Source organism: Acipenser ruthenus, chromosome 9 (genome assembly GCF_902713425.1).
Source record: "Acipenser ruthenus chromosome 9, fAciRut3.2 maternal haplotype, whole genome shotgun sequence".
NCBI lineage: Eukaryota > Metazoa > Chordata > Actinopteri > Acipenseriformes > Acipenseridae > Acipenser > Acipenser ruthenus.
The window spans coordinates 25551056-25566058 of NC_081197.1; the positions used below are offsets into that span (position 1 = coordinate 25551056).

The following is a 15003-nucleotide window of genomic DNA, read 5'->3' on the forward strand; positions in this document are numbered from 1 at the left end:
CGGCTAAGAGAACACTTCGGCTAAGAGAAAAAAACTTGTGGTGAAACTGATTTTTCCCATTGTAAATGCTCCGTCTAAAGGAACAGGAACCGATAGCGATTCGTTCACAACTGATACATTAGCCTACTGTTTTGTAACCTGATAACTCATCATCACCAGACATAAATTAAAACAGTTTATTTAATCTTTTCAAAACTTACTTGTCATTACGAGAGTGTCTTCAGGAACACTGATTAGTTTATTCAATCTTTCAATTTATCATTGCCTTGTTGTGTATTCTAATTTCCACGAGTGCATCTCATCCCTACAAAATGGCATGAAACAAACGGCGAATCGTGCAGCTATTTCTCTTGCTACATAAAGTTGGAAATTGATGAGTTCTTAAAAAAAACCTGAATCACATACAAGTCGCAGAGCAATTTGGTGTTTGCTTCACCATTCTGTTAAATAATGTTGTGCATGTGTTGAATATTGCTCCTGTACATTTATTTTTTAACGTGTGCGAGGGTGCTGTGCTCATTTCGTTTGACAGTTTAAAGCAGCTTCTTGAAGGATCCCAGGGTGTCAGCTTCAACAATATTACTGGGGAGTCGGTTCCAGACCCTCACAATTCTCTGTGTAAAAAAGCGCCTCCTATTTTCTGTTCTGAATACCCCTTTATCTAATCTCCATTTGTGACCCCTGGTCCTTGTTTCTTTTTTCAGGTCAAAAAAGTTCCCTGGGTCGACATTGTCTATACCTTTTAGGATTTTGAATGCTTGAATCGGATCACCGCGTAGTCTTCTTTGTTCAAGACTGAATAGATTCAATTATTTTAGCCTGTCTGCATACGACATGCCTTTTAAACGCGGGATAATTCTGGTTGCTCTTCTTTGCACTCTTTCTAGTGCAGCAATATCCTTTTTGTAACTAGGTGACCAGAACTGAACACAATATTCTAGGTGAGGTCTTACTAATGCATTGTAAAGTTTTAACATTACTTCCCTTGATTTAAATTCAGCACTTTTCACAATATATCCGAGCATCTTGTTGGACTTTTTTATAGCTTCCCCACATTGTCTAGATGAAGACATTTCTGAATCAACATAAACTCCTAGGTCTTTTTCATAGTTCCCTTTTTCAATTTCACTATCTCCCATATGATATTTATAATGCACATTTTTATTGTCTGCGTGCAATACTTTACACTTTTCTCTATTAAATGTAATTTGCCATGTGTCTGCCCAGTTCTGAATGCTGTCTAGATCATTTTGAATGACCTTTACTGCTGCAACAGTGTTTGCCACGCCTCCTATTTTTGTGTCGTCTGCAAATTTAACAAGTTTGCTTACTATACCAGATTCTAAATCATTAACGTAGATTAGGAATAGCAGAGGACCTAATACTGATCCCTGTGGTACACCACTGGTTACCTCGCTCCATTTTGAGGTTTCTCCTCTAATCAATACTTTCTGTTTTCTACATGTTAACCACTCCCTAATCCATGTGCATGCATTTCCTTGAATCCCTACTGTGTTAAGTTTGAGAATTAATTTTTTATGCGGGACTTTGTCAAAAGCTTTCTGGAAATCTAAATAAACCATGGCATATACTTTGCAATTATGCATTGTCGATGTTGCATTCTCAAAAAAATTAAGCAGGTTAATTAGACACGATCTCCCTTTCCTAAAACCATGCTGACTGTCTCCCAGGATATTGTTACCATATAGGTAATTTTCCATTTTGGATCTTATTATAGTTTCCATAAGTTTACATATAATAGAAGTCTGGCTTATTGGTCTGTAGTTACCTGGTTCGGTTTTGTCTCCCTTTTTGTGGATCGGTATTACGTTTGCAATTTTCCAGTCTGTCGGTACAACCCCTGTGTCAAGAGACTGTTGCATGATCTTGGTTAGTGGTTTATAAATAACCTCTTTCATTTCTTTGAGTACTATTGGGAGGATCTCATCTGGCCCAGGGGATGTGTCTGTTTTAAGAGCTCCCAGTCCCTTTAACACTTCTGCCTCTGTTATGCTAAAGTTATTTAAAAATGGATAGGAACAGGTCGACATGTGGGGCATGTTGTCCATGTACTCCTTTGTAAAAACATGTGAAAAGTAATCATTTAATATATTTGCTATTTTTTTTCATGATTTTCTATGATTTTGCCATTTGTGTCTTTTAGACATTTAACCTCCTCTTTGAATGTTCTCTTGCTGTTATAATATTGGAAAAACATTTTGGAATTGGTTTTAGCCTCCTTAGCAATATTGATTTATATCTCTCTCTTGGCCTTTCTAACTTCCTTTTTGACTTGTGTTTGCAGCTCCATTAACTCTTTCTGTGTACTTTGTTTTTGGTCCCTAAACGCTGTGTAAAATGCCTTTTTTCACTGAATTTTTTTTTAATTGATGTATTAAACCATTTTGGCCATTTTGTTTTAGATTTAGATTTGTCTACCTTTGGGATGTAACTGTTTTGTGCCTCTAGTACTACATTTTTAAAAAAACAGCCATCCTTTTTCTGTGGATGTTTTCTCTATTTTACTCCAATCTACTTATGTTAGTCTCTGTTTCATACCTTTATAGTTTGCTTTTCTAAAATTGTAAACCTTAGCCTTAGTCATAACTTTTTGGGTTTTAAAAATCACTTCAAATGAGACCATGTTGTGGTCTGAGTTTGCCAATGGCTCTCTGACCTCTGTTTTAGTTTATTATTATTATTTGTTTAATTAAGCAGATGCCTTTATCCGAGGCGACTTACAGAGACTAGGGTGTGTGAACGATGCATCAGCTGCAGAGTCACTTACAATTATGTCTCACCCGAAAGACGGAGCACAAGGAGGTTAAGTGACTTGCTCAGGGTCACACAATGAGTCAGTGGCTGAGGTGAGATTTGAACCGGGGACCTCCTGATTACAAGCCCTTTTCTTTAACCACTGGACCACACAGCTTCCTCATTATTCTGTCTTTGTTATTTGAAAAGACTAAATCAAGGCATGCCTCCCCTCTAGTCGGTGCCTTGACAAATTGCGTTAGGCAGCCGTCATTTGTCATTTCCACCATTTCAATTTCGTCTGTCGTGCTCCCCACCACGTTTTCCCATTTTATATGGGGGAAGCTGAAATCCCCATTCGTCCTTTGCGGTCCATTGTTGGACCTGGTCCGACATTGCAATTATTCCTATCTGGTCCATTGTCGGACCCTGTCTGACATCATCAAAAAAAACGCAAAAAACGGGTTTCTAGTCGTTTTTTCTCCGGGAAAAGCCGAGAAAACCATTCAATGGCCGAGTGGGAGCGACAGGAGCCGAGAAAAGCCGATAAAAAAAAAGGCGTATCTCATGAATAGTCATACTTGCCATTGGCATCCCATATGGGCGGTCATAAGGAAACAAGCTGGATGTTACTGTATCAGCACACAGAGACTATCATGGACATTTGCAGAGCTTTTTTGAGATGTTATAGTAATAAAATAATGACTTGGATTGCATTATTGAGGAGTTTGGTGATAAAACGAGTGATCAAGAGATGATTTATCGGTATGTACTATTATTAAGAGGTATTTGAAAAATATAGCGAACAAGGGACGTGGCTGGAGATGCAGTACTGAGTGTCCTGTTGATATGCAGTGCCTTTTAAACCTGTTTTACTGTGAAAAAAAATACTTTTAAACAGCGTGTCTAAAACAAACTGCGCGTGTGAAAATAAATTGGACCTGACGCGTCTGACACGCGCTGAATAAATGGACCGCTAAGGGTTAAACAATCTGGCATGAGGCATTTACAAATCACAGCTTTGTTACTTAACACTGTGCTTTAGAGTTTCACTCAACAAGATGTCACCAGACAAAACAATGGATTTCAGGTGAAAAGAGGTTCTTCGAGTAAAATAAACTGAGACCATGGAAACCTGAAATGTATAGGGCCATTTTTCATTTGGCTCGAGCACAATGTCTTGAGAAAAATGAGAGAAACTGTCACACTTTCAGTACAGGCCTATGGGAAGTTGTGCCAGAGCGAAAACGAAGGTCAACGGTCTCATGGTTTGGTTAATTAAAAAAAATCTTCTCCAAAACCGCTTATGGTACAGATGTGAAACTTGCGGCACAGACTACACTTATGCCCTATATTTAGATTTGCTCAAGAGAAGTTGATTGGTCACATGGTTCGGTGGCCATACTGGATTTGTCAAAAATATTCAAACGTCTTCTTCTCTGAAACTGTTATACCGATTGAAGCAAAACTTTGCATACATATCTATCAAGTTTGTTGAAGGCAAGTCGCTAGATTTAAAAAACAAAACAAAACAAAAAAAAAAAACATGGCTGCCGTGAGCCAATCAAATTTCAGCAATGTGCATATATTGCAGTATTTATATAAGGTACAATGTTGTAGACTCATGAATCTCCACAGAGTAGTGGAAGCATATGGGAATTAATGTATGCCCTATTAAATTACATTGATCTTTGAGCTCTGATTTCCATTACAGGAGAGTAGATGTTAAAACTTCATGCTGATTTGAACTCGGCTCTGGCTAAGATAAGCACAAACTAAGATGTAGTTTTACAGTAAACCATCAGTGATCCATCTGTGTCTCCATCCATTTGTGTTTCCTTCCATATGATGATGTAGATATCCTTCTGCCTGGTGTTGATGGCTGAAGTGGCCTCCCTAGTGCATCAGCACACACACAACGGCTGCGATGCTCTGGGGATCAACCACAGATCATTAAAGTCAAATGTAAAACCAGCTTACAACTCCTTAGAGAGTGCAGATACAGTCATGGTTACTATTGAACACATATATGAACCCATATATGCTCTATCAAAAATGTTCTTACCCGTGACCTCTGACCTCTTCTAAAGGTCAAATGAAAAACTACCTTATAACTCCTTAGAAAGTGCAGATAGGGTCATGGTTACTATGGAACACATACAGGAAAGTCCTTGCCCGTGAAGTTACAATAAATCCATGAGGTACCAGCACAGTCGGAGCTACGAATCTCCAGCTACAATATTTATTTATAAAACGGAATGGTTTGGATGCTGCACGCTGATTGGCTGTTGAGGATTTTTTACTGTGCAAAATGAGAGAGGTCTTTTAAAGTTTAAAAAAATGAGTGACATTCCTTTCGTCACATTTGATCTTTTACAAGTCAACAATTTAATGAAATCGAAGTAAACAAAAATGCTTGGGCAGCTGGTGTTCTTATTGATTGGATGAAACAAAGGAATGGTAATCAACTTAAAACCAGTTTGTCTTGAAAATGTAAACGGTCTGATACGATAATTCTATGCTTCAGTGCGTAGTTCGGCTGGTCAAGAGTACTCCATTTTTGTTAGCCTCCATGCTGGTCTGAATCTGGCCGTAAACAGCGCTGACATAAACCGCAATGATAGCATGTTAGTGGCCAAGCATTTAAAAATGCCAATAATGTATTTCTGTATTGGCTTTTTCAGGTCAGCAGTAGTAATGCGTGGATAGTGAATTTTCATATTTCTTGAACATTGGAGCACATTATACAACAAGGACTATCTGTGTAGGTAGGACGGACTGCACTTAAACAAAAAGGGAACCAATCTACTCAGATAAAGGATACTTGAGGAGGTCCAGAAACATTTAAACTAGAAAGGAAGGGGGGAGAAAACAAAATAACAGAGAGGGAGACCACATCAAAACAAAGGCAACAACTCGGGTAAGACAACCATTAAATGTATTTATCTAAATGCTACAAGTCTCAGAAACAAAATGTTAGAACTTGAAGCTACTGCACTAACAAGTAACTACGATGTGATAGGTGTTACAGAAACTTGGTTGTCTGAGAGTGATGGAGACGAATATAATATTAGTGGGTACACACTGTATAGGAAAGACAGGACAGAAGAGGCAGAGGGGTAGCGCTATACATAAGAAATAGCCTTGAACCCCAGGTGTTAAATCTGGACGAAGAAAACAACGGCGAATCAATATGGGTCAGAATATTGGACAAAAATTCAAAGGGCATAATAATAGGAGCATGCTATAGACCGCCAAATTCAGACGCCGAGCACAATAATCTGTCATTTCAACTTCCCCCATATAAAATGGGAAAACCCGGTGGGGAGCACGACGGATGAAACTGAAATGGTGGAAATGACAAATGACTGCTTCCTAACCTAATTTGTCAAGGAACCGACTAGTCAGACAGCCATTGGCAAACTCAGACCACAACATGGTCTCATTTGAAGTGATTTTTAAAACCCAAAAAGTAATGACTAAAGCTAAGGTTTACAATTTTAGAAAAGCAAACTACGAAGGTTTGAAACAGAGAGCAATAGAAGTAGATTGGAGTAAAACAGAGAAAACATCCATAGAAAAAGGATGGCTGTTTTTTAAAAATGTAGTACTAGAGGCACAAAACAATTACATCCCAAAAGTAGACAAATCTAAATCTAAAACAAAATGGCCAAAATTGTTTAATAAAAAAAAAAAAATCAGCAAAAAAAGTAACTTTACAGAGTGTTTAAAAGGGACCAAAAACACAGAAGTACACAGAAGAGTACTTGGAACTGCAAACATAAGTCAAAAAGGAAGTTAGAAAGGCCAAGAGAGAGATAGAAATCAATATTGCTAAGGGGGCTAAAACCAATTCCAAAATGTTTTTCCAATATTATAACAGCAAGAGAACATTCAAAGAAGAGGTTAAATGTCTAAGAGACACAAATGGCAAAATCATAGACGAAAAAATATCAAATGATTACTTTTCACAGGTTTTTACAAAAGAGGATAGGACAACATGCCCCACATGTCGACCTGTTCCTATCCAATTGATAAATAACTTTAGCATAACAGAGGCAAAAGTGTTAAAGGGACTAGGAGCTCTTAAAATAAACAAATCCCCTGGGCCGGATGAGATCCTCCAAATAGTACCCAAAGAAATGAAAGCAGTTATTTACAAACCGCTAACCAAGATCATGCAACAGACTCTTGACACAGGGGTTGTACCGACAGACTGGAAAATTGCAAACGTAATACCGATCCACAAAAAGGGAGACAAAATCGAACCAGGTAACTACAGACCAATAAGCCTGACTTCTATAATATGTAAACTTACGGAAACTATAATAAAGATCCAAAATGGAAAATTACCTATATGGTAACAGTTTCCTGAGAGACAGTTAGCATGGTTTTAGGAAAGGGAGATCGTGTCTAACTGACCTGCTTGATTTTTTTGAGGAAGCAACATTGACACAGTAGGGATTGAAGGAAATGCATGCACATGGATTTGGCAGTGGTTAACATGTAGAAAACAGAATGTACTGATTAGAGGAGAAACCTCAAAATGGAGCGAGGTAACCAGTGGTGTACCACAGGGATCAGTATTAGGTCCTCTGCTATTCCTAATCTACATTAATGATTTAGATTCTTGTATAGTAAGCAAAATTGTTAAATTTGCAGACACAAAAATAAGAGCAGTAGCAAACACTGTTGCAGCAGCAAAGGTAATTCAGAATTATCTAGACAACATTCAGAACTGGGCAGACACATGGCAAAGGACATTTAATAGAGAAAAGTGTAAGGTACTGCACGCAGGCAATACAAATGTGCATTATAAATATCATATGGGAGATAATGAAATTGAAGAAGGAATCTATGAAAAAGACCTAGGAGTTTATGTTGACTCAGAAATGTCTTCATCTAGACAATGTGGAGAAGCTATAAAAAAGTCCAACAAGATGCATTCAGAATTCTAAAAGGTATTGACAATGTCGACCCAGGGGACTTTTTCGACCTGAAAAAAGAAACATGGACCAGGGGTCACAAATGGAGATTAGATAAAGGGGCATTCAGACCAGAAAATAGGAGGCACTTTTATATAAAGAGAATTATGAGGGTCTGGAACCAACTCCCCAGTAATGTTATTGAAGCTGACATCCTGGGATCTTTCAAGAAGCTGCTTGATGAGAGTCTGGGATCAATAAGCTACTAACAACCAAACGAGCAAGATCGAACGAATGGCCTCCTCTCGTTTGTAAACTTTCTTATGTTCTTAGATACAAGTCAGGAAGGCGGGACACTGCAGCACTGGGAAATGTATTTATTATTATTTTTGTAGTAGGTTTTATTTTTTAATGGGAAACGGGTAAAGTAAACGTGAATTGATTAACCATTTCCACAATTTTCCCAGTGTTTATTGGCTATCAACAGATTTCATTTTTTTTGTATCGGGGGTGTTTTATCGGTTGAAACCAAAAATCAGAAGCCCTACTTATAATCAAGTAGTTCATTCCTATTGAGTTTGTCAACTTTTCTCAATTCTCTCTCAATAATTTATTCTTCTATATGTTATAATCATACTTTTAGAGCTTCTTAATTCATACCAGAAAGTCGCGGAGTGATTAAATGTTCTGTTTTGGGTCTAATCTCTACTCGTTCCTAGCACACACCATCACTGTTTGCAAGCAACGTCAATGACTTCATCTGGCAAATTCAGTCGAAAATGGCCTATAGTCAAACAGGCAGATATATCATAAGAACATAAGAAAGTTTAGAAACGAGAGGAGGCCATTCAGCCCATCTTGCTTGTTTGGTTGTTAGTAGCTTATTGATCTCAGAACCTCATCAAGCAGCTTCTTGAAGGATCCCAGGGTGTCAGCTTCAACAACATTACTGGGGAGTTGGTTCGAGACCCTCACATCCTGTTTTCTTAAGATTTATATCTTTTTAATTCCTTCCTGTTTTTTGTAGTCATTTTCATCAGAACATATTCTTTTTATCCTGTATATATACAGTACTGTGCAAAAGTTTTAGGCAGGTGTGAAAAAATGCTGTAAAGTAAGAATGCTTTCAAAAATAGACATGTTAATAGATTATATTTATCAATTAACTAAATGCAAAGTGAGTGAACAGAAGAAAAATCTAAATCAAATCCATATTTGGTGTGACCACCCTTTGCCTTAAAAAACAGCATCAATTCTTCTAGGTACACTTGCACAAAGTCAGGGATTTTGTAGGCATATAGTCAGGTGTATGATTAAACAATTATACCAAACAGGTGCTAATGATCATCAATTCAATATGTAGGTTGAAACACAATCATTAACTGAAACAGAAACAGCTGTGTAGGAGGAATAAAACTGGGTGAGGAACAGTCAAACTCAGCTAACAAGGTGAGGTTGCTGAAGACTGTTTACTGTCAAAAGTCATACACCATGGCAAGACTGAGCACAGCAACAAGACACAAGGTAGTTATACTGCATCAACAAGGTCTCTCCCAGGCAGAAATTTCAAGGCAGACAGGGGTTTCCAGATGTGCTGTCCAAGCTCTTTTGAAGAAGCACAAAGAAACGGGCAACGTTGAGGACCGTAGATGCAGTGGTCGGCCAAGGAAACTTACTGCAGCAGATGAAAGACACATCATGCTTACTTCCCTTCGCAATCGGAAGATGTCCAGCAGTGCCATCAGCTCAGAATTGGCAGAAAACAGTGGGAACCTGGTACACCCATCTACTGTCCAGAGAAGTCTGGTCAGAAGTGGCCTTCATGGAAGACTTGCGGCCAAAAAGCCATACCTCCGACGTGGAAACAAGGCCAAGTGACTCAACTATGCACGAAAACACAGGAACTGGGGTGCAGAAAAATGGCAGCAGGTGCTCTGGACTGATGAGTCAAAATTTGAAATATTTGGCTGTAGCAGAAGGCAGTTTTTTCGCCGAAGGGCTGGAGAGCGGTACACGAATGAGTGTCTGCAGGCAACAGTGAAGCATGGTGGAGGTTCCTTGCAAGTTTGGGGCTGCATTTCTGCAAATAGAGTTGGGGATGTGGTCAGAATTAATGGTCTCCTCAATGCTGAGAAGAACAGGCAGATACTTATCCATCATGCAATACCATCAGGGAGGCATCTGATTGACCCCGAATTTATTCAGCAGCATGACAACGACCCCAAACATACAGCGAAAGTCATTAAGAACTATCTTCAGCGTAAAGAAGAACAAGGAGTCCTGGAAGTGATGGTATGGCCCCCACAGAGCCCTGATCTCAACATCATCGAGTCTGTCTGGGATTACATGAAGAGAGAGAAGCAACTGAGGCTGCCTAAATCCACAGAAGAACTGTGGTTAGTTCTCCAAGATGTATGGGCCAACCTACCTGCCGAGTTCCTTCAAAAACTGTGTGCAAGTGTACCTAGAAGAATTGATGCTGTTTTGAAGGCAAAGGGTGGTCACACCAAATATTGATTTGATGTAGATTTTTCTTCTGTTCACTCACTTTGCATTTTGTTAATTGATAAATATAAACTATTAACATGTCTATTTTTGAAAGCATTCTTACTTTACAGCATTTTTTCACACCTGCCTAAAACTTTTGCACAGTTATATATTTTTAATAAAAAACATTTTTTTTTATTGTATCCCTTTTATAAGCTGGATAACACTCTAGGTTGTGCGTGACCTGTCGTGTGTTATCTCTTACTTTACAAGATACTGAGTGCAGGTGCGAGCAATACACGAAAACTCCCTAGTAAAGAATACATTTTAGACACTCCAAAACTAAATATGACGGAGAGTTTAGACCTTTTTTTAACTTGGAGATATTCTCCATGTATGCATTTTCTTCCTGCTTCTGTAGCTGAGTTTTTAAGGTCTCAATTTTTGGGTTTGGAAAGGGATCTATAAACTATGCTGCTGCTTCCTTTTTGTAATTATGTAACCTTTCCACGGACCACCTGAAGGGAACCACTAGTCTATTGTATAATCCTAATATGTTTCAAATCGATAATTAGGGCTTATGACTGTCAATGTTTTACCACAACTTTTATACTCTCCTTTAAGAATTACATTGATACCTGTTATGCCATTCGTGTATCTCAATCACAACTGAGAAACATGTTAATAGTAAAATTGATTTAATTTGCGTTTTTTTCTGTGAAAAAAGCTGCAGTTAAAAGAAAGTGTGACTGCACTCTGTCCAAAATCTTGTCTCAGTTTAAATACAAAGTAACAATTTTTAAAATAAATACCCCAACATACTTACTAAGTAGTGTTTTTCAAAGGCTTCTACTGAAGATAAGGCTTCTTTGAGTTTTTTATAAGGGCTTTGCAGACTGCTGGCTGTAAAAGAACAGGCCCAATACAGACCATATGAGCAGTGGGTTGTGTGACATACTAACTGTACATACTACAAAACACCAGCCTCAATATTAAAAGCATTACCAATATACAAATATTATAACATACCCAACATTTTTTTTTGTACATAACAGTAACACTTTGCCATAATATTTACATTCAACATAAGTTTGCTTGTGTTTTTTAAATTATAAAAATTTACCTACATCCTTAAAGATAACAGAGGGATAATTACAGATTTCGGGTCTGTTATTGGTTATATATATAAAAAAAAAAAACTACAATGTACTGAACAGTCCATGAATTACCTTGTTACCACATGTGCATGTTGCACATACCTGTTACCATGACCCTTTCTTCAGATTAACTTGTGGTACAGATACTGCTATGTAAACCCACTAGACATATACTCGTTAACGTATCTGAAGAATTTGTTGTACCAGTTTCTGGTCGTTCTGCTCCCAGTCCAGCCAAGAGATCCACTGTTCTGTTTAAGTCTTCAGAATTGGGTCCGTTTTCTGATGCCAGCCCACACAGATAACCCAAGGACTTTAACTATTGCCAATGAACAGAAAAAAAACATCTACCAGTATTACAACTAAATAAGTCCAAACATGTATACATTTTTGGCCAGTTTCAAATACATCCATCTTCATTTTTCAGCATGCACCTTGGGTGAGGCAACTAGAAATAGGCATCTGGGCATTAAACATTTCAAATTAAAAGCCAGTGCTCTTACCACTTCGTTGCTTCAAAAAGCTGTAATACCTGCCATGCTGATTATAGTAGCATGAAGAGTTGAGACACGAGCACGGTTATTTACCTTTTCAGTAGCATAAGTCCAAAGACCGACTGTATGTGACGAGTTTGAATCTAACTGTGCCCGATCAGAACAGCCTTCTATTCTCTGCAGCACTTCCAGGCAGCTCAAGAAGACCCAACAATCCAGCGCTCCCTGCAGCACCAAAACCTGGAAACAGCAAGAAATCCGTAATGTATTAAGCCAGGGGTTTTCATATTGTTTTGTTAAATGTATTTAAAAACTTGAACTGAATTTAAAAAAGTACTGAATAAAAAAAAAAGGTTTATTATTACTACCGATATTGAATGAAACAGACTTAATCAACTGTGTAATCATGTACCAACATTTTAAAAGTCATCGGGAAATACCTCATATTAAAAAGATCAGTCTGTGTGTTCTTTTTTCTCCTTTGTGTATTAACTGGATTTATTTGACAAAGTAAATGGCTAGTGTGGCAAAGTGGTTGATTGTGAACAGGTGCAGAGGTGATGCAGTGCAGGAATAACACAGACAGAGACTGTAATCCGATATGGAAAAGGGGTATTTTATTTTTATACTCCAGGTCTGGTGACCAAAACAATGATCCCCAGCAATACACAGCAATGTGTAATGCACAGGGTTAAATAATAACGGGTTGCAGTCCCAAACAATAAACACAGGTATCCCTCCCACAATATACATACACGGTCACCAGTCCCGGGTGTGTGCTGTAGTGCTCGTGGTGGGTGATACAGTTAATGAGTGACAAATAGTGCAGTGCTGTTCCGGGTTTTTATGCTGGCCCTTAGCGACAGCTCCGGAACAGTTAGCTGTCTATAAAACACAATTAACAATCATAGATAAGACAAACATTTACATAGCAGTATCTGTACCACAAGTTAATCTTGAGGAGGTCCAGGAGCATTTAAACTAGAAAGGGGGGGGGGACGACAAAAAACAGAAGGGAGACCACATCAAAACAAGGGCAACAACTCAGGTAAGACAGCTATTAAATGTATTTATCTTATTGCTAGAAGTCTCAGAAACAAAATGTTAGAATTTGAAGTTACTGCACTAACAAGTAACTACGATGCGATAGGTGTTACAGAAACTTGGTTGTCTGAGAGTGATGGAGACGAATATAATATTAGTGGGTACACACTGTATAGGAAAGACAGGCAGGACAGAAGAGGCGGAGGGGTAGCGCTATACATAAGAAATAGTCTTGAACCCCGGGTGTTAAATCTGGACAAAGAAAACAACACCAAATCAATATGGGTCAGAATAATGGACAAAAATTGAAAGGGCATAATAATAGGAGCATGCTATAGACCGCCAAATTCAGACGCTGAGCAAAATAATCTGTCATACAATGACATTAGAAATGCGTGTAGCAAAGGAGAAGCCATACTAATGGGGGATTTCAACTTCCCCCATATAAAATGGGAAAACCTGATGGGGAGCACGACAGATGAAATTGAAATGGTGGAAATGACAAATGACTGCTTCCTAACACAATTTGTCAAGGCACCGACTAGAGGGGAGGCATGCCTTGATTTAGTCTTTTCAAATAATGAAATAACTAAAACAGAGGTCAGAGAGCCATTGGCAAACTCAGACCACAACATGGTCTCATTTGAAGTATTTTTTAAAACACCAAAAGTAATGACTAAAGCTAAGGTTTACAATTTTAGAAAAGCAAACTATGAAGGTATGAAACAGAGACTAACAGAAGTAGATTGGAGTAAAATAGAGAAAACATCCACAGAAAAAGGATGGCTGTTTTTTTAAAAATGTAGTACTAGAGACGCAAAACAATTACATCCCATAAGTAGACAAATCTAAATCTAAAAGAAAATGGCCAAAATGGTTTAATAGATCAATTAAAAAAAATATTCAGCGAAAAAAGGCACTTTACAGAGCTTTTAAAAGGGACCAAAAACAAAGTACACAGAAAGAGTACTTGGAACTGCAAACACAAGTCAAAAAGGAAGTAAGGGGGCTAAAACCAAATCCAGAATGTTTTTCCAATATTATAACAGCAAGAGAACATTCAAAGAGGAGGTTAAATGTCTAAGAGGCACAAATGGCAAAATTATAGATGAAGAAAAAAAATAGCAAATATATTAAATGATTACTTTTCACAGGTTTTTAGAAAGGAGGACATGGACAACATGCCCCACATGTCGACCTGTTCCTATCCAATTTTAAATAACTTTAGCATAACAGAGGCAGAAGTGTTAAAGGGACTAGGAGCTCTTCAAATAAACAAATCCCCTGGGCCGGATGAGCTCCTCCCAATAGTACTCAAAGAAATGAAAGAAGTTATTTACAAACCGCTAACCAAGATCATGCAACAGTCTCTTGACACAGGGGTTGTACCGACAGACTGGAAAATTGCAAACGTAATACCGATCCACAAAAAGGGAGCCAAAACCGAACCAGGTAACTACAGACCAATAAGCCTGACTTCTATTATATGTAAACTTATGGAAACTATAATAAGATCCAAAATGGAAAATTACCTATATGGTAACAATATCCTGGGAGACAGTCAGCATGGTTTTAGGAAAGGGAGATCGTGTCTAACTAACCTACTTGACTTTTTTGAGGATGCAACATTGAAAATGGATAATTGCAAAGCATGAGACATGGTTTATTTAGATTTCCAGAAAGCTTTTGACAAAGTCCCGCATAAAAGATTAATTCTCAAACTGAACGCAGTAGGGATTCAAGGAAATGCATGCACATGGATTAGGGAGTGGTTAACATGTAGAAAACAGAAAATACTGATTAGAGGAGAAACCTCAAAATGGAGCGAGGTAACCAGTGGTGTACCACAGGGAACAATATTAGGTCCTCCGCTATTCCTAATCTACATTAATGATTTAGATTCTGGTATAGTAAGCAATCTCGTTAAATTTGCAGACGACACAAAAAATTGGAGGAGTGGCAAACACTGTTGCAGCAGCAAAGGTCATTCAAAATTATCTAGACAGCATTCAGAACTGGGCAGACACATGGCAAATGACATTTAATAGAGAAAAGTGTAAGGTACTGCACGCAGGCAATACAAATGTGCATTATAAATATCATATGGGAGATAATGAAATTGAAGAAGGAATCTATGAAAAA

At 38.1% G+C, this 15003-nt stretch overlaps 1 protein-coding gene across 2 annotated transcripts in view; it reads right to left on the reverse strand.

Annotated features, from left to right (window-relative positions):
* Positions 1 to 15003, reverse strand: part of LOC117406015 (trafficking protein particle complex subunit 10-like) — a 168556-nt gene that overhangs the window by 63879 nt on the left and 89674 nt on the right. For both annotated transcript variants that reach the window (XM_059029751.1, XM_034009655.3), the window contains exons 8-10: positions 11911 to 12057; positions 11528 to 11642; positions 10993 to 11069 (exon numbers count right to left, since the gene is read on the reverse strand). In XM_059029751.1, coding sequence (XP_058885734.1) covers positions 10993 to 11069; positions 11528 to 11642; positions 11911 to 12057 — 339 coding nt within the window. The remainder of the gene's footprint in view (positions 1 to 10992; positions 11070 to 11527; positions 11643 to 11910; positions 12058 to 15003) is intronic.